A 20220-nucleotide genomic window follows, 5' to 3' on the forward strand; every position below is an offset into this window, starting at 1 on the left:
GTGTCTACATTGGTGCGATCTTGCGCAAAAGCGGCCGTTTTTGCGCCAAAACTTGCTGCCTGTCTACACTGGCCACGAGTTCTTGTGCAAGAACACTGATGTTCCAATGTATGAAATCAGAGTTGCTTGCGCAAGAACTCTGATGTTCCCACTCAGGAATAAGCCCTCTTGCGCAACTGTTCTTGCACAGGAGGCCAGTGTAGACGGGCAACATGAATTTCTTGCACAAGAAAGCCCTATGGTTAAAATGGCCATCGGAGCGTTCTTGCGCAAGAGAGCGTCTACACTGGCACGGATGCTCTTGCGCAAAAGCACATGGCAGTGTAGACGCTCTCTTCTGGAAGAGTTTTTGCACAAGAGCATGCCAGTGTAGGTGTAGCCAAGGAGTTTGTCTGTGACTCCAGGGTAAGACTGTTAAAGTGCTTTAGGAGTTCACACTTGGTGGGTTTAAAGCAATTGTAATTGTAAAGCATCTCACCAATGAGGGGTCTCTGCCCTGAAGTTGGCTCTCTCTCATGAGCCAGGCATGCTCCTGTGACCAAGCTCTGTTGGGGAATCTGATTGGATGAGCAGATAGTTCCACAGCGTGGCTAAGAATCTGCCATGGAGACCTGCCTCAGTGCAGTGAGGCTGGAGGGCCACAGTGTAGCTCTGTCCCTTTTGAGGGAGGGTAGCATGTGCCCTGCTCCGGACTTAGCTAGTTTCATGCCTGATGCAGCAGGGGCCCTGACTATGCTTGTCAGGGAAGCAAGGAATGCTCTGGTGGTGCTTGGCCAGAATGGAGGAATCTAGATTGAAATATTTTCTCTTGTGCTCTTTGCTTTGGTGTCTAACAGCAGAACCTGCGCTTTGAAGTATTCTCAGCGATTGCCCTGGCCCGTCTATATTAATCTCCCCTCAGGTCGTGCTGCAGCAGTGCCAAGAGAGGGTTCTGACCTGTTAGTATTTACACTCTAACCGCCTTCCCTGCCCAGTAGATCTGTTTGCCACAATGAGGGCAAGTGCACACCAATGTTTATCCTACTGAATGCTGGAGTAGCCCTCAGAGCAAAGCAGGAGATCATTAAAGATTCCTCGCAGTTGACTCCCCAGCAGGTTATACATGTGACAGGCTCATGCCTTGCTTGGAAGTATCAGGCATTGGCTAGTGGAAGAGCCAGGCTAATGGACCATTGCTCTGGCCCCTTCCCAATCTGTAACCATAGACCCAATTTTTATTCCCTTGTATCAAGAATTGCATTAGGCCACGGGTACTAGACTCCATGGACAATTCTGCCCAGGACCGGCGCGTGCTGTTTGGCTGTTAAAAGTGCAGACTTTTCCCCACCTGCATGGAAAAAGTGCAAAACACAGGAATGTAGCAAGAAATCAAACTTTAATGAGCTATACAAAAAAAAAAATCACACAAGGTCCTCATCTGTGCTCCGGGAATTAGCTCCACCCTGCCTCCAGCAGGAACCATCATTAGCAGAAGACGTGCATAGCTTTGCGGAAGAATTTCCTGAACTCTGTGTTGAAGATGGTGTAGATGATGGGGTTGAGGGCACTGTTCACGTAGCCCAGCCATGTGACAATGCTGGTGACCTGGCTGGGGACTGTACAGGATTTGCAGAGGGCTCTTGTTATGTGTACTACGAAGAAAGGTGTCCAACAGAAAAGAAAAGCACCTGTGAGAGAGAACACAGCACAGTCAGCCACGCTGCACACCAGTACGAGGGGGAGGGTCCTGGCATGGATGGTGGGTGAAGCTGCTGTGTGGGAAGGCAAATTCCCCAGCTTGTGCCCCCACCCATGCTCTGCCCAGGCCCTGCCCTCTCCACTATCTTCCTCTTCTCTCTGCTCACCCCTTCCAGTCAAATCCCAGAACCCAATCTAGCAAATGACATGGGGGAGGGCGGGATTTGTTCTAACGTTAATGGCATCTATTTGCCTCTGCATGCTGCCTTGTGAAGACTGGACAAGCAGAAGGTACATAATTAAAAGGACTAAATTTGAGAATAAAAAAATGTCAGTCACAGGGCTGGGTTTTTTTGATATAGCCTGAAGTTAGAGATTTAGCTGCAAAAACTCTGTAGTAAGGTTGTCAGTTGTCGTGGTGCATACAATATTAATTATTAGGCAATCCATGATACATATGGGTTACGTCTACACTGTGCATTGTTGTGAAAGAAGATATGCAAATGATGCGGGACAATGACTATCGCCACACCTCATTTGCATACCTAATGAGACGCCATTTTGTGGAAGGGGATTTTGTGCAAGAAGGAGCTGTCTACACTGCTCCTTCTTGCACAAAAAACCCGCTCTTGGGCGCCGTTCTTCCTAAAAATAAGCAGCAGAACGGCTCCTGCGCAAGAGGGGTTTTTTGTGCAAGGAGCAGTGTAGACAGCGCCTTCTTGCGCAAAAGCCTCTTCTGCAAAATGGCGTCTCATTAGGTATGCAAATGAGGCGTGGCAATAGTCATCGCCGTGCATCATTTGCATAGCTTTTTGTGCAACAAAATGCAGTGTAGCCGTAGCCCTTCTGTTTTACATTTTTGTCAGTATTTTTAAGTTGAATTCGTAAAGCGATCATTCCAGATCACTGCCTATTTAAACTCACAGAAACAAAGGCATTTTAAATGATCAGTCAGCGTGACTGAGTGTGGTTATAACAAAGTTTGTTTTTAGAAAAGGGCAACACTAAGTTACCGTGATTTTTCATAAGACATTTTTATGAAAGTTCGCTATGTTAAAATATGGGTCTAAAGCCTGTAGGCATAACAAAGGATTGTATAGCTTAGTAAGGTACTGATTTTGGTGGAGGGTTCTCTTAAAACTAGTTCATCAACTAAATGGAAGTAAAAGGGAAATTCGTTTGCCCAGCTATCTAGAAGAAAAAAGCCCTTTAAGGGCTCTCACCAGCAGGGGGTAAAATGGGAGTAGGGCTGGATAGAACGGACAATAAGGCCTGGACTGGTTTGTAGGGTTGCTAGGTGTCCAGTATTGACCTGGACAGTCTAGTATTTTTGCCTCCCGTCCTGTAAAAAAATTCAGAAAATACCGGACACCTAAAATGTCCGGTACTTTCTGATTTTTTTTCCCGGCCAGGATGCAAAAATCCCAGGATATGAAAATCCTGGTTACACAGGGCAGCTATCCGGCCTGGCACAGGGAGACAAGATGGTGGACAGCCATTGGCAGCCTGTGAGGGCCAAAAAGCCTCAAAAACATTTCTTAAAGGGGCCATGCTGTTTTTTTTTATTTTTTTTTTCTCAACAGAATTTTTTTCCCCAGTGTTTTTTTGTTTTGTTTTGGTTTTTTGGAAGAGGAGGGGGGATGTTCAGTATTTTTGGTTAAACTGTCTGGCAGCCCTATGTGGGCTGCTCTGGCCAGACCAGGCTGAGCCTGCCACAAGTGGGGGCCCCTTGGGCTAGGCCCCCGAGATAGGGTTACCAGGTGTTCAGTATTTGCGCACTTTGTCCAGTAAAAAACATCAGAGAATACTGGACAATGTCCAGTATTCTCTGATTTTTCCGGCTGCACACCGGACGCAAGCCTGGTGTGGGTGGGGGGGAGCGGCTGGAAGGCGGGCCCACGATTGGCACTAGGAGCCTGTGATTGCACAGGCACAATCACAGGCTCCCAGCGCTGATGGCTGCCCTGCCTCCCAGCCTGGGAGTCACAGCTAGGAGGCGGGGGCTGCGATCGCTGCTCTGAGCGCTTCAGAAGCTTAGCCGGGGCAGGAGGAGTGGCTGGGACTCCCAGCCACTCCCCTCGCCCCCTCAAGGCTTCTGTGCAATCACAGGCTCCCAGTGCCGATCTTGGCACCGCCTCCCAGCTGGCTCAATTGCGGCTCTGAAATACCGGGTGGCCAGTATTTTTTGGGAGTCCATCCGGCAACCCTACCCCCAGAGGGTTGCAAGTGTCTGGTATTGAAACAGGCAGCACAGTATTTGCACCTTCTGTCCGATAAAAAATTCAGAAAATACTGGACATCTAAAACGTCTGGTATTTTCAGTTCTTCCTGAGGCCTAGCTCAGGCACCTGACAGAAGGCCACCTGGGACATGCGGTGGAGGAGGAAGTGGGGAGCGGCTTGGGAATTAAAGGGGCTGTGACAGCATTTCAGCCCTGGTCCTTCTCTCCCCCCCCCCCCGCCCCCCCCCCCAAACAATTTCTGTGTTTTTTTTTTTTTTTTTTTTTTTGCTGAACAGAATTCTCCCAGTGGTGGTTTTTTTTTGGGGGGGGGGGGGGGGGGTTGGTACTTTTTGTGAAACCATCTGGCAACCCTAGCCCCCCCCACACTGTGCATAGATACATCCCCGCAGTCACTGTGGTAACCAGTGGCAAACCTGTATGTTGCAAAACGTCTCATGGGCCACACACAGACTCTAATGGGTCTTACAGCCTGTGGGCCGCAGGCTGCCCACCAGTGGCCTAAAAGGTCCCCATGCTCTCCTAGTGCGCTTGAATCAGCGAGCAAGTAACAATAGTGATGCCTTGAGCATGCAGGACAGAACAGAGGTGCGGGGGAGGGCAGGAGAACCCCACTGCCATTGTGGCTCTTTACCACCTCCCTGATTGGGGGCGCAATGCTGTTGCATTTAGGGCTCAAATGCTTGCTGTTGGAGGTGCATGGATTAAAAGGTGTTCATGGCATTGCAGGAAAACTACTTCAAAGTCATGCAAGGAGCAGAGGTATCTCAGAAGGGCTTAGTCTTTAATAAGCTGACTGATCTCACCCTCTAGATCGGGGTGGGGAACCTAAGGCCAGGAGCAGACACGGTCCCCAGCTTGCCTGTGTCTGGCTTCCAGGGCTCAGGGCTCCTCCCCTCTCCCCATCAGTGGGGAGCCCCAGCTTGCCCTGCTTCCCCTGCCCAACTGATTTTTCTGTGGGTCAGCGTCCCCCCCAACCCAAAAAAGGTTCCTCACCCATGAGCTAGCCCCACAGGGACATGCACACAACCATGCTATGGCCTCCACCTGCTTCTTGCACCCTGGCATTGTGCCTTTGTGACCAGACAGGAGGCTGAGCTGTAAGGTGCAGGCTATATACCAAGATGGGCAATAATTTTTTTTGGGGGGGGGCACTCCAAAAATCTGGAACATGGTCAAGGGTCACATGCCTCCATGATAGTAATGGATGAGGTGCAGGGTCTGGGACGGAGGTTGGGTACACACGGGAGCTCGTAGTATGGAACAGGGTACAGGAGAGAGTATGGGTGAACAGGGCAGTTGTGATCTGCAGTGCAGAAGGGTGGGGGTACCAGCGGCAGGCTCTGGCAGGGAGATTTACCTGGGTGACTTCTGGCCAGCAGCCCAGCACATTTCTCAGGCATGCTCCCAGCCTGACTGGCCATGGCAGGGGCCATGTGGACCTGTGAATAGCTGCGAGCCTGAGGGGAGGGGGAGCGGTGCTTCGTGCACTGCCTGTGCTTCAAATAGGCAGCTCCCATTGGCCAGAAACTGGCCAAAGGGATTGTGCTAACAGCAGGGTCAGCACACACAGCCTTTCCCACCCCCTTCCCTGAGCTTGTAACTATTAAAAACAGCCCCATCACTGCTTTTCTGAGCAACAGGAGGGAGAGGGGTGGGGCAGGTCAGGGCAGGTAGGGAGCCTGCCTGAGGTCCCCTCTGCGTCCATGGGCCGCATCTAGCCCATGGGCTGTATTTTGCCCAGCCCTAGTCTACACTAGTGAGCTTATAGCAGCACAGCTGTACTGATGCCCCTGCACCACTGCATGATTGTGTAGCTGCTCTCCCCATGGCCACATATGCCAGTGAAACTTGTCGGGGGGGGACTTCACAGCACTAAGCAACGTAAGTTTTACTGACTTAAGTGGTGGTGCAGACATAGCCTAAGGGGTGGACTAAGTTGTCCTCCTACATCACACCAATCTCCGCCTTTACAGACAGTGCATGGAGTGCTCTTACACCGAACAGGTCTCCTGCAGTGTGTGGCAAACAGGCCTGGCACTGATGCCCACGTGTTTTAGGCTTCAAGTGACAGAAAAGCCTCTCAGCAGACAAATCATGGCACAAAAGGCCTTTGAGTCATTAGCATGTTGGGATCTACAAATGTTATGGCCCAACAGGAAAGATGATTACGACCAGCTCTTGCCTAGCACACGCTCTCTGCATCACCTCCTGGCTCCTGCAGCAGTTTGTGGCTGAGCTACAGCAAAGCTTTTAGCCCACAAACCAATTCTGATTTAAAGACCCCACACCACATCCGTGCTCCTAAACAGTAAAAAGCTGCATCTTAGTTTCCAGTTTGAATTATTCTGGCTTCTAACAAGGGGCTCTCCCTGTCCTTAAGCATAGTGAGATGCTGTGCCAGAGAAGCACTGGGCTGTTGAATGAACTCCTGCAAGAAAAGGGTAAAAGACACAAACACCAGGTCACCTGCGGATGAACACTTTACACAAAGCGATCCCTCAGCTTCAAGGGAAACCTGCATAACCATTTCCAAAGTCAAGTCTGGGTGTTTAAATTCATCACTCTGTTACGGCAGGTCTACATGCAGGTGCTACAGCATAAGCTATGGGGCAGCGGTGCCAGCACAAACTTTTAAATGAAAATGCTCCTGTTGGCATATTGAATCTACCCACACTGCGAGGTAACAGCTGCATGCAGGTGGATTAGGCTGGTATAAGTATGTCTCCGGGGGGGGGGGGGACGACACAGGATTTTTCACACCCCTGACTGGCATAGTTATATAAATACAAAAATGTAGGCCCGGCTTTGCCCCTCAAACTCATGGCCTAAATAAACACACCAGATTTATGGCTTATTACAAGCTGTAACTCACTAACCCCCTTTTTGTCCTGACTGTTGAGCTGTTAACAGGCGACTCTACCCCAAATGGCCCCTTACAATGTGTGCCCCTAGGTTAGCTATACCAGCTTCCCCCTTGCATTTTGCTGTGATGCTGGCAGTTGCTTTCTCAGACCTGAAGAAGCGCTCCAGGCAAGCTTGACTCTCTCGCCCACAGAAGCTGGTCCCATAAAAGATACTACGTCACCCACCACGTCTCTGTATGCCTTCAGCTATCAGATTAAAGAGCTGTAAAGGGTTTAGGATAAGCATCATCATTAGCCATAACAAGACAGGCCAGCATGAATTTCCACGTGGGAGCAGGAGGATTTTCAGAAAGGGGAGCGGAGATCGGATTACCCCAGGGGATTGCAACTAGCCCGAGCAGTATCTCTTCCATCACTTCCTGCCCTGCAGGCTGCAGCGGTTGAGCAAGGATGGCTTGAGAATCATGGCTAGTTCCAGGTGCCCAATTCATCATGATCAAACTTCCACCACTGCAGGCCTAGATCGTGGCTCTGTCCTGCACCCCACCCAGGGAGCACCCTGGGAGGCAGTCTCTCTCTCACCTTCACTTGAAGGAGGTGTGCCCTGCTCCTGGCAAAGTGTATCTTCCCTGGTAGGTATGGGGGAGGGGGAAATTGAGCCTTGGCTCCACCCATTCCTCATCCAGCCCCACCCATTCCCCTCCCACCTGCACAGGGGAGGAGGTAGCAGCTCAATAGAGACTATCTCTGTCTTGCAGAGCAGATAGCGGGGACGTAAAAATAAAGGGGCAGGGCACTTTACACCCCTGTGCAAGTCCTGCTGGGATCTGCCCCCCACCCCCACCCCCACACGTTGACACGTGTAAGTATAGACATTTAGCAGAAGTAGTTAGCCAACCCTCTAGGCTGTTTCCTGAGGCTGTCAGTGCTGCTCAGTGCCAGATGGGCTAGTCCTGCCAAGACCAGTGAGTCTTTGTGCATCTGAGACCAAAACTCCCTAGTTGCTTCTGCCAGTTTAAACCCATGTGTCTGTTTAGATGCAATCTCACTGTCTGGAAGCCAGGGCTGGGAATCTCAGGGACCTGCCTGTAGCCAGCTGCCTGCCATATATGGAGGATCATGAGACCTTTGCATCAAACAAAAGGATTCAAATGCTCCTCTCTTTGCTGCTTAGGGAAGCATGTCTGCTCATCATCCAGGAGCAAACAGGTCTCTGCCTAGCCCTTTGAGCAGGAGACCAGAGAACCTGTGACATCTTCCTCCCGGTACAGCCTCCTCTATGCTCACCCTACTGGGCATGCTGCACTAGCAGGGTACAGGGGGCTGGGTCTTCCTTGCCAGTCTTGCACCCAGGGAGAATGGTTCAGAGCCGGGAGGGAAGACTTGCGCTGGTATGACTCACACTGAAGTATGGTGGCATCTGAGGCAGACACTGGAGACCAACACCAGGCAAGATCTTTGTCCAGGTGCTAATCCTGGCTAAAGGATGGATGGGACGAAGTACTATAACAGGGCATCACTAGCCAAGCGCACACCTAGGGCCAGATTTTTAAATGTACTCAGGACCAGATTTACAAGTGCCACCGTGGGGGTGAGATTTTTCAAGCCAGCATCTGAATGAGAGGCCAGTTTCCAAACACAGCTTCCCACAAACCAAGCCTTTCTGAGAAGCCCAAACCGAATGCAGACCCACCCTCCACTGCTCTAGCATCCACTTAACGAGAGTCAGCCACTCACCAACTACAACTGGCAGCACCTTCATAGCCTTCCTCTCACGGCCATTGATCTTAGCCTGTTTCTGTTTGTGTCCTGGGTGAGAGTACTGGAGACGAGGGTAGGAGATAGTCTGGATGCCACTGCTCATCACGTACCCCCTGGGCAGAGAGCAATCGGAGGGGGTATACAGGTTGCACTCCTCCAGCTTGATCTCAGCCTGCCTCCTCTCCACGAGGGGAGGTGGGCAACAGCGCTTCCTGCCGCCTGCATAGATGCTGCTCTTCAGCTTGGCCTTCCTGGCTTCCTCCCACCGCTTGAGTCCCTGGAACATGGCACAGTAGAGGACCAGCATGACGGGACAGGGGATGAAGAAGGAGCAGATAGAGGAGTAGACGATGTAGTTGTTGTCCTCTAGCTGACACAAGGTGGGGTCCCTGTCTGGGACGTTATTGAGGCCGAAGATGACCGGGGACGCCACGGCGAAGGCAAAGATCCAAGTGGTGGAGATGAGGATCAGCTGCCGCAGGTCAATCTGCTGCCGGTTGTAGTTCAGTGGGACGGAAACAGCGATGAACCTGCAATGCAGAGAAAACCAGGTCAAGTCTGGTAGCACGGAGCTGCCCGGAGCTGGCAGAGTGGTGCCAGCAGAGCTCGTCCTCGCCTCTCTCCTAGCACTGAGCAAGATACCTGTGCAGGGCTCGGATAGTTAGTGGAACAGGCAGCGTCCTCCCATGTCTAACCCTGGCCCCTGCTGAGATCCTGCTATTGGCCGGGACCCCTTTTCCTTTAGGTGTTCAGGAGAGCACCATCGGCCCAGGAGGCCATTCCCAGCAGTACCATTCCACCGATGTACCCAAGTCCTCACCAGCCACAGGGCATGGCACAAAGTGGACCAGCAGCCCAGAGCTAGCAGCACCAGCATCCGCCCCATCCAGCGCCTGCACGGCACGTCACATGAGGGCTTTGTGCTGCTGTCTCTACACCCATGCGCTACACTAGTGAGAATTCCCTTCTCATACGCAGGACTTCCGCTTCCCCTCGGGACAGGACAAATCTCATCTCATCCCTGGATGAGTCTATGATTTGTGTCATGCAGGCGCCCAGGCTGGTTGGCTCCCCAGTGGTCCCCTCTGGCCTTAACATCCATTAGTTCTGCCATGTTTGGTGGCCAAAGGATGGGAGGGAAGCCAAAGACGACAGCTCATGCCCAGCCATTTGCCTGGGCGACATTCACTGCTTTGTTCCAGGGTAGCTGCTCCCTTAGGGTCTTCCCTGAGCCCACTCTGACACTCACCTCCTTTGCTCCCCCAGTCTCTAGCGAGGGAGGCTCCCTTCCTTCCCGGGCTGTCTCACCCTCTAGCAGACTGGCTGCTCAAGCCCTAGGTGGTGAACTGCCTCTTTCCTCCTCACTCCCAAGAATATGGAGCATCATCCCCTCCTCTCCACTCAGTGCGTGCGCTCCTGATCTCGCTACCACCTTCCACCATGCCATTGCTTTCCCGCCCGGCGTAGCCGGAGGAGGAGAACAGCCTGGCTCTCTGAAAAAAGGCTCTCGCAGTCGCTTTTTCCTCACCCCAACCTTATTTAGTTTGAGGGCCACTGACCCACAGAAAAATCAGCCGGGAGCTGGCCCCTGACTGAAAAGGAGAAAGAAACTCCCCACATTCCCCTCACACACCAGAGCCTAGGGGGGCCCAGGCTAGTAGATTTTGCATGCTCCAGCCATGCAGAGGGGCAGCAGGGGTGGGAAGGCTGGAGCCTCAGAGGAGGGGAGCCCTGAACCTCAGAGGCCAGATCCCGGGCCTTAGGTTCCCCACACTTGCTCTAATCACTACTAAGAGTTCCCACACATTGCTTCTTATTGCCCTAGAGAGAGAGCTGCCCTACAGGTCCCAGGTTGGGTTTCCCATACAGCAATGTCATTAACACACTCCCACCCACACGATCTGCTCCACATAGAATGCCTGGCCCGTGTGCTCCACCACCTGGGATTTTGGCATTCACCTCACCAAGACTCCCTCAATATAAAGCCTCTGCAGCATGGAGGGGATGCATTTCACTGTAGGCCCTCAAGCATATCCAGATTATGGGTGTGGATGGAGCAGTCTGCTCTGACCCAGCAAAGCACCTCCTTGCCTCACCTCGGGTCCCAGACAGTGTCTGTCTTGTAGCCCGCTTGATTCCATGAGGCAGATGATGCATGTGCAACGAGCCACGGGTGTGTAAGACACTGGCCAGGGATTAACAGCCACACCTTGCAATGGGGATGTAGCAAATGTACCTTCTGACAGAGTTGTTAATCCTTAGTAAATAGGTTCTCAACTCATGTCCTGCTGACATGCCAGAGCTGACCTATTGAAATGTAAATTGCATGAGTGCCTTGGGCTGTAATTAAATCTTTCAGGGAGCTCGTCTGGTTATACGTGTGCTGCCCGAAGGAGCTCAGGTTGGTGTTTGGGGACCACAGAACAAAGAGGGAACAGAGCTTTGCAGAGCTCTGTGACCAAGTGATCACTTCTCAGCTGTTTCTTACACATCCCTTCACTGGCCCAGCTAACATATTTCTATTCAGGAATCCACCTAAAGGTGGATTGTTCCTAAAGGAACAATAGCACCTTAACAATAAACAGCCTTTTATGATGCAGCAATATCTTGCTGCTGCCACCCATTTCTCATTCCCACCTGCTATGCTGGGTTCTGCCCTGCTTATTGCAAAGTGACAGGCAGGAAAACCACATGGAGCCTCGCCACCACAGAACGGTCCACATTTGCCCATGGTGCTGGGCATAGTTGCTTTTCCAGTGTCCAAAACAAAGGAGGCGTCCAACGGCTGTTGGTGGCCTGCGTGAAGCGGGTTTGGTACCTGTTCAGCTTGTAACCGCCTGTTTCTACACCACACCCATTTGTCCCTCCAAGCAGAGGAGCCAGGACTGCAGGGGGCTTTGAGATTTAATGTTCCTCTTGCCCCAGCTTGGTCCTCTTAGGTGGGAATTAGGGCAGACCTCTGGAATCCAGGTGGCTGAAGGATTATTCTAGACATCATTCACTCTCTCGAGCCAAACCCAGCAAACATCAGCTCTCAACAGCCTGGTTTCTGCCTTTGGCATCACTCACTATTGACTGCTCCCGCCTGACCTGGTAAAAGTGGTAAGCTTAAAAACTGATAAATGTGGAGCACATTCAGTGCTAAGGTTGTTTGGAGAGGTGATGAGGTGAATCTCTGCCAGCACTGGAGCTGCGGGAAATAGTAAGTGCCAGAGTGACTTCCTTAGGCGGAATGGGGCTAAGGAATCCCTGCACGGGAATGAGGAAAACCACTGCCCATCTGAGCTCAGCACCTCCATGTGGAAGGCAGATGGAAAAACATGCCCTCAGTGATTCCTAGGGGACAGGCTGTCAAACCCAGACAACAGACAGGCGGAGGGGGACTAAATAGCTTGGGGATGTACTTACCGATCCACGCTGATAGCACAGAGGTTGAAGATAGAGGCTGTGCACAGCATCACATCCATGGTCATCAGGGCATCACACAGACCTGTGCTTAAGGCCCACACTCCTCTCTGGAACTGCAGGCAAAAAGAGAGATGCAGTCAGTGCACATCAGACCCTGACGCCACACAGGGTTTTGCAAGTCATTACGAATAGATACGCTCGCGCTCCTTGCTAAAAACAGCTGTCGGGACATTGCAACTCAGGCAGAAGTTGAGAACTCTCAGACCTAGGGCACCAGATTGGCTCAGTCCTCTGTATTTAATAGTGATGTGTGCACCACACATGGGCTGTGTCTACATTGGCACCCTTTTCCGGAAAAGGGATGCTAATGAGACAAGGCGGAATTGCAAATCCGCAGGGGATTTAAGTATCCCCCGCGGCATTTGCTTGAACATGGCTGCCACTTTTTTCCGGCTCGGGGTTATGCCGGAGAAAAGCGCAGTCTAGATGCGATCTTTCGGAAAATAAACCCTTTTCCGGAAGATCTCTTATTCCTACAATTCTGTCTTTAAGCTTGTCTTTTTCCAGTTGCTCTGTAGCAACCAACTAATGTTTTACCAAGAAGGTCGTCTTTGTTTTGTTACTAAAATAATCTTTTAAAGCCTATGATCTGTGTCCTAGAAGGCAGGAGGGTCCATATCCACATGCCTAAAACTGCAAGGTAAACTGTTATTAGAATGAACAGGTTTTTTTTGTTTTTTCCTTTTTCAAGCTCTCTCCTGAGAGAGGGATAAAGAGCTTGAGGGTACCCTGTAGGAAGGAATTCCAAAATGCACTTTCTTGGGCTCGCAAAGGGGTTTTTGCATTTGAGTGGTGGCAATGTACCATCCAAAGGCAGGGAATATATGACCTAGGAGAGTTCTGAAACAGAAGCTTTTAGTAGCAAGTTATTTTACAGTTTCTTGTGGGCCCCCACCTTCTGCATTCAACATGCCAGAGTGGGGAACAATCTTAACATCCCCCATAAAGACAATGTCCATGCAGGTGGCTTAGTCACACACTCTAGATTAAAGCTTTATTAACCCTTAATTTTTAGTCTGGCTGGAGGCATGTTAATGTTTCCAGGCAAAACACCACCCAGCACAAGAAATGAGAGACATGATAACTGCTGCTGATTGGAGTGGGGAGGAAACCCACCAGAAAGTCATTTTTCATCAGGAGCCATAACCACCCCTGAGCTCATGTGTTAACTCAGGAGACCAGGTCCCCACAGAACTACCAGGTAACCAATTCATCTGGAATGGGTTCCCTAGTTAATTCACAGATTGTGAATCCCCAAAAGTGATCCCTCTTTCACTTGGGCTAAGTATGAATGGTGTATTTGTAAACAACCATGCAGACAATTTACTGCTTGTTGCTACACAGTTATTTCACCCTGGCATCTCTGGCGGTGGCTATAATAGGTGGGAGAAGGCATTCCTTCCCAAACCGCCAGCCTGGCCCCACTCATTCTCTGCCCCCAGAATGCCTACTGTAGAGCTACGTCTACACTGCAGGCTTCTTGCACAAGACCTTTTTGCGCCAGAGTTCTTGTGCAAAAGGTTTGCGCTAGAGCCCACCCACACTGCCATGTGCTTTTGCGCAAGAGCGTCCATGGCAGTGTGGACGCTCTCTTGCGCAAGAAAGCTCTGATGGCCATTTTAGCCATAGGGCTTTCTTGCGCAAGAAACCCCTGTTCCTGTCCACACTGCCTTCTTGCACAAGAGCTCTTATGCCTCTCGTGAGGAGAGGAACAACTCTTGCACAAGAAGCCCTCTCTTCTGATGCTTTACTGTAAATTCACTTGCGCAAGAACACGCACGGGCTGTGTCTAGACTGCATCCCTTTTCTGTAAAAGGGATGCAAATTAGACACATTGCAATTGCAAATGAAGCGGGGATTTAAATTCTTCCCGCTTTTTTCCGGCTCGGAACTTTGCCGGAAAAAAGCGCCAGTCTAGACAGGGATCTTTCGGAAAAGGCTTTATTTTCCGAAAGATCTCCGTCTAGACTGGTGCTTTTTTCCGGCAAAGCTCCGAGCCGGAAAAAAGCAGGAGCCATGTTTATGCAAATGAAGCAGGGGGGATTTAAATCCATGCTTCATTTGCAATTGCAATGTGTCTAATTTGCATCCCTTTTACGGAAAAGGGATGCAGTGTAGACACAGCCATGCAGCGTAGATGCTCAGGAAGTTTTTGCGCAAGAACGACTGTTCTTGTGCAAAAAGCCTGCAGTGTAGATGTAGCCCCAGTGTACTTGGGGCAGAATGTAGCTACACCGAAGTGTCTGGCCTCCCTGTGCTCCGGGGCCGGGGAGGCTGGGGCTGCATGCCACCCGCCCACCCATGCTCTGAGGCTGGACGGGCTCAGGCTGTGTACTGCCTGCCCTTCCTTGGGGGCTGAGAAGAGGGGTGGCTTGGCTCCTGTGGGCTGGGGGGGGGGGGGCTAGTCAGATAGGATGGGGCTGGGGTGGAGCTGGGGGATTGCTTCCCCTGTCCCAACCTTCACTCACAGCCCAGACTTGCCGCACTGTAACAAGCAAACCCCTGGGAGTACGCTCAAGCAGTTCCAGCTTTAGGGAAATGAAATGAATAACATGGTATCTCTTGGCACAGTTGCAGCCACCTGTCCGAGAGCAGGACAGGGAAAAGTGCCAGCAGCAATTTTCATTCCAGAACTTTGTCACATTTGCCTAGCACAGGTTGGCTGGACGGCAAACTTTGCAGAGTATATACCCCACAATGGGCCTTCCCCCAGGAGTTGAGCTGGTCAGGTTGCAGAAGGTATTTACAGAAAATGCATCTGTTCTGAACTGCAGAAAGGGAAGAACATGTCTTTAATTTCTTTATGAAATCATTTCTCTAGTATTTAACCAGCTTTAAGCAACCAACTGACAATCACTTACACCGATGGGCAGGCTTGATGGAAAGGAGACATTCAAGGCACTTCTGCCCAGCTTGTCTGGACATGAGCAGTGCAGGGACTTGGCTTTGTAATGAGCTGATGAAGGGGAAGTTCTAGGCTTACAATGGCTAACACAGTACTAGGAATAATAACTTTCCTAGGAATTAATTTGCAAAGCAAATTCTCTAGTCGCATAGTTGGTCTCTACCAGCAATTTGCATCAATATAACTATGTCATTCTGGGTTGTGGCTACCAGCCTAACGCCTCACCTAGGTCAGTGAGAAGTCTTATCCTCTCACATAGCTGTTGTCTGTTGCAGAGGTGGACTACCAGCAGAGTGGGAGAAGCCCTCCTGTCAGCCTAAGCAGCATCTTCACCGAAGTACAGAAATTGTTTACGTGTAGACAAGCCCTCAGTTTTTGGACAAGTTCCTAGCTAACAGAACCAATGTCCCATCACACACAACACTAAGAAGGTTCAAAATAACCAATATTGTTTGCTAAGCGATTGGGTTACAATATGCTTCTAAACTGAGCATTTCTGCCATTTATGAGGCTCTTTTGACCTTTCTGTAATATAAAAGTACTTTCTGTTTAACAAATAACATTAGCTGTAATCACTGCATCAGGGTCATGTAGGCTACGTCTGATGAAGAGAGCTTCCGGAAAAGCTTATTTCGAAAGAGCACGTCCACACACAAAAAGTGCAACAAAATAGCGATGTGCTATTGCGAAAGAGAGTGTCCACACTGATTGGACGTTATCTCGCATTTAAGGCCACCTGGAACCAGTTCAGGCAGGGCATTAGGTCAGCAGTTGCTTCCGGGTGCTGCTGCCTAAGGCTAGCTAAGCCGCGCTTAAAGGCCCCCTTCCAATCCACCCCCTGGACAGCCATTTATCAGCATCTTCTGCTTGCTTGCCTACCTCTCCACGGGACAGCAAAGCATGTGCAATGTGTGCTCTGGTTGCCTTGCTTCAGGACCCCACCGCACTCTTGGCCATGGAGCCGGAGCTGCTTCTAGGCATGCAATGGCCCCACAATGCCACACTGCAGTTTCTGCAGGCTGCCTTCCTGGTCCTGCAGGAGCTTGCCTCAGAGCTCATTGTTGAAACCCACTGCCTGTGTGCGGGAGCAAGGCCCTTCTGACCGCACCCCACGGTGGAGAGAAGGTTCGGGAGGCTGGACGCCAGTTCCAACAGGTGGGGCCGGCTGGTGATGGAGGGTTGCCAACCGTCAGTAAATTTACGGACAGTCTGTAAAAAGTTAGCCAAAACTGGACATGTCCGTAGAAAAATGTAGGTATCCGTAAATTTCATAAAAGTGCAATGAATTTAAAAAAACCCAGTAATTATTCTATAGCAATTAAATTTCTTCTGTGCTGCTTCAGCCATTTTACTGCAGAGCAGCAGAAATAGGATGTTTTAGTTTAGTTGTCAGTGTTTGGATGTACGATCACAAAATGGAAAACTTCCAGGACCATAACTAACTAAATGAAAGTGAATTAAATAGCATCTTGTTCTTGTGATGTATGAATGACAATGATTACTTTTCACTTTTGGCCATTTAGGTCGTCTTAATATGCATAAAATGTATGTCCATAAAAAAATGTCTCTGTCTGTAAATTTTTCCCATTTTATCGGTAAATGAAATTTCTGTGGGTTGGCAACCCCAACAGTGGCTCGAGAACTTCCCTATGAGGAAGGCGATGTTCATGGAGCTGTCTGCCTGGCTCACCCCTGCCTTCTGATGACGGGACACCCACATGCAACCCACCACCCTCCTAGAGAAGTGGGTCGCCATTATCAGAAACTCCAACCTGTACCAGAAGCTGGAGACTGGCATGTTCTTTCCCCAGTGTGACTTCAGGGTTGGGGACGTGCAGATGCCATTGTGCATTGTGGGGGATGTGGCCTACCCCCTCATGAAGCCCTACACCGGCCACCTGGACCAGAGCAGGGACTGTTTCATCCAGATCCAATGCGCCTTCAGCCGCTTGAAGGTGAGTTTCAGGTGCCTTCTGACCCGCCTGGATGTGGGGGAACACAACATCCCCCAAGTGGTCTCGGCCTGTTGAGTTCTCCACAATATTGTGGAAAGCAAGCAGGAGGCCTTCCTTCCGGGATGGGTGGCAGAGGCTGGCTGGGAGGGAAGGGCATTCGAGTAGCCACACACAGCTGCCATCCACCTGGCATGCAGGAGGCCCTGAAGGACCCCAGTAACTCTCCCCAGAGCCTCCCCACTAGGGGCCTGTGCCCTGCCCTTCTCTGCCTTTCCCACAACAACTCCTCTCTTCCCCCCTTCCCTGTACAGTCGATAAAACAACAGTTGTGTGTTCAAAAACAGTTATGTGTTTTATTTTTTTTTAAAGAAACTGAGGAGGAGGGGGGCTGAGAATCTGGATAGGGGAGGGAGGAGAGGGGCTCAGAACTGGGGCTGAGAGTGGTGTATGGTGTGGCTGGAAGTTCCACCTCAGGTCCGGTGACCTCGGAGGTGGGGGGGGGCGTAGGGACAACAGGAGGATAGGCAGAAGGGGGGACTGGAGCGGGGGCAGGCATGGCAGGGGCAGGAGCCGGGAATACCATCATCTCCCTGCCGCACCAACTCGGTCCACTTTTGGGTCCGCCATTGGGCATCATCCCTGACCTTCAGGGCCAGGGTCTGCTGCATGTTCAGGAGGACAGCCACATGCTCCCTCATTAGGTCCTCCTGCATCCTCCAGTGCCTGCGGCTCCCCCGGGATTGGGCGGCTGGCTCGCCTCTGGTGACTGCCCCTCAGTCACAGCTGGTCCGGCTGTGGAGAATAAAGAGGGAGAGGGGGTCAGTTATCCTTGCAGGCCGTGCCCTCCTCTGTGAGCTGCGAGCAACATTCCTCGGGCCAGAGGACGGTGATGTCCCGGAAGCAAGGCTATGTGTGGCCTGGACATCGGGTCCTGCCTCGCAGGGGCCCCGAGGTGCCCAAGGGACCATGCTTCCACCCCCCGCTCCATCTCATGGACAAGCAGGCAAGGGAAGTGTGTGGCCACACTGGGATCCCATGGGCGGGAGAAGGGGCCTGGAGCAGCCTGGCCTTCCATTGGGGCCGCACACACACGTGCACCTGGCAGCGCTGTCCCCTGGAGCGGGTGGTGCCTTGAGCGTGCCGGCATGGCCGTGTGCCATGTGCGGTACTCCTCAGTCTGAGTGCAGGCGTGCGGGGGCCCTGGTCCCCAGCCTCCCTCCGCTGGTGGTGGGAGGGTGTCCCCCCCCCGGGGGTCAGATGTGTGTGTGGCCTTCCCCAGAGCCTGTGAGCAGGAGCCCGGAGGTGATCCAAGGCTGCCTCCTGGGGCCGTGTGGCGCAGACTGCCACTGCACATACATCCACGTGCACGGATTGCAGTGTGAGGCCCAGGCCAACAAGGCCGAGTGACGATCGCACCCCAGCCCCTCAGCGCCAGCCTCCCCCACCCCGTCTGTGTGAGAAAACTAAGAGCACTTACCTGATGATCCCTCCCCAGCCTCGGAGGATACCTGGGAGCTATCCAAGCCCTGGGGTACCAGCTCCAGGCTGAGGATGACGGTGCTGGTTGTCTCTTCCTCCTCCTCCAGCTGGTCGTCGTCCTCCTCTTCATCTTCTGGGACTCTCAGGCGGGCGACAACGGGTATCTCCAGCCCCAAGTCCACGACAAGGGGTGGGGAAGGGGCTGCCCCGGCCTCCAGGATGCAGTGGAGCTCACTGAACCAGGGGCAGAAGTGGCGTTCTGCCCCAGAGCGAGAGCTACGCTCCCTGCCCCTGGCATAGCCCTGCTGGGGCTTCTTGACCTTGTTCCAGACCTGCTCAAGGCTCCTGGGGTGGTGGCCCCCTGTGGGCAGGGCCTTGGCCATCCGGTTGTAGATGTCAGCATTCCTGCATCTGGAACGGAGATCCTGGAGGGTCTCCTCTTCGCCCAAGACCTCCAGGAGGGCCAGGATCTTTGCCCCAGACCAGGAGGGTGCACGTCTTTTGGTGCTCCCTGGGAGGACCAGTGGGCTCTCGGGGGGTTTGTGGCTGGATCATGGGTGCTGAGGAGTGTGACAGTGTGAGCGACGCGGTGAGGTGCAGCTCCCAAGGCCGACTTCCTGCCACAAGCCTTGTCCTGGATGCCCGAGGCTTTAAGAGCTGCCAGGAGACAGGAACTATAGAGTTGTGATGAGTGTGGATGGAGCAGCCAGCACGGCACCTGTGTTATTTCCTAGGGGCCTCTTTTTTCAGTCTCACTAACCAGTGGTAAGGGCCTGATCCAATGCCACTAAAATCTATCGAAAAGACTCCCACTGATTTCAGTAGGGTTCAGATGCAGCCTTATATCAGAAGTAACTCCCAGGAGGTAGACAAAAATCACCCTAGTCCCTGACCAGAATCAGCACTGCAATCTTCAGAAGTTCCCTGGGTTATTCTTTGCTTCTATTATGCATAGAAAGTGTGCTAGGTGCTGGGCAAATAAAACAAAGCACAGTCCCTGCCCGATTTTCATCCTCCTCTGAGGACGTTTATGCTTTCAGAGGCTGTCAAAATCTGTGAGCTAGTTCCCACAGACACTGAGCCTAAGTTCAGACTAAAGTCTAGAAGCCTGTGTTGACTGTGTGACCGACATCAGCACAAAGACTGATATTTGGTGTCCAATGATCTCCCCAAATGACAGATAATTAAACATTCAGTAACATTGGAGTGTCCTAGTCGCACTTCCCATTGTGGGAGAGCCAATGGCATTTTGAGACCCAAGTGTGGCTGGAGAACTGGATGAGTGAGCTGAAAACAGCACAGAGCTAATCAGACCTCACGGAGCACTGTTAATGATGACATTTGCCCGGGCACTGCCGCTTGTCCATTTATTATAATGCAGAAACATCCCATCATTGAGCTGAGGAGTAATAGTCACACTCCTACAGTCCTGGCGCAGTGGCTGTCAAAACATCTCATTTAGTTACTGCATTAGCAGGAAGATTCTGATGAACTGGAGGGAGTTGAGAAAATAAGAATAAAAATGATTGTGGAAACTGAAGAGAGAGAGATAATGTCTGGGGAAAGAAAGAGCTAAATACTTTTGAGGAAATGGCTAAATATGTAGAGTTTGGGAGAGGGGCAACAACAGAGCATGTAGGACGTGCTAAAACTATGTGCCTGGAAGATGAAGAGGACAGGATACACAAGGGTAGATCTAGGAGCAATGCAATGGAAGTAATTTAGACTGGATATCAGGAACAGCTTCCTGGCACTGAGGCTGTGTCCACACTCAGGGGTTCTTTCGAAAAAAGTAGCCTTTTTTCGAAAGAACTTCCCCTGCGTCCAGACTCAAGCCGCGTTCTTTCGAAATTAAATCGAAAGAACGCG

At 51.5% G+C, this 20220-nt stretch overlaps 1 protein-coding gene across 3 annotated transcripts in view; it reads right to left on the reverse strand.

Annotated features, from left to right (window-relative positions):
- Nucleotides 1–1404: 1404 nt before the first annotated feature.
- DRD4 (dopamine receptor D4) overlaps nucleotides 1405–20220 on the reverse strand; it is a 107919-nt gene continuing 89103 nt past the window's right edge. For all 3 annotated transcript variants that reach the window (XM_025185555.2, XM_075928257.1, XM_075928256.1), the window contains 3 exons: nucleotides 11953–12065; nucleotides 8521–9074; nucleotides 1405–1667 (listed from right to left, as the gene is read on the reverse strand). In XM_025185555.2, the coding sequence (XP_025041340.2) occupies nucleotides 1465–1667; nucleotides 8521–9074; nucleotides 11953–12065 (870 nt within the window). In that variant the 3' untranslated portion in view covers nucleotides 1405–1464. The remainder of the gene's footprint in view (nucleotides 1668–8520; nucleotides 9075–11952; nucleotides 12066–20220) is intronic.

Source organism: Pelodiscus sinensis, chromosome 4 (genome assembly GCF_049634645.1).
Source record: "Pelodiscus sinensis isolate JC-2024 chromosome 4, ASM4963464v1, whole genome shotgun sequence".
NCBI lineage: Eukaryota > Metazoa > Chordata > Testudines > Trionychidae > Pelodiscus > Pelodiscus sinensis.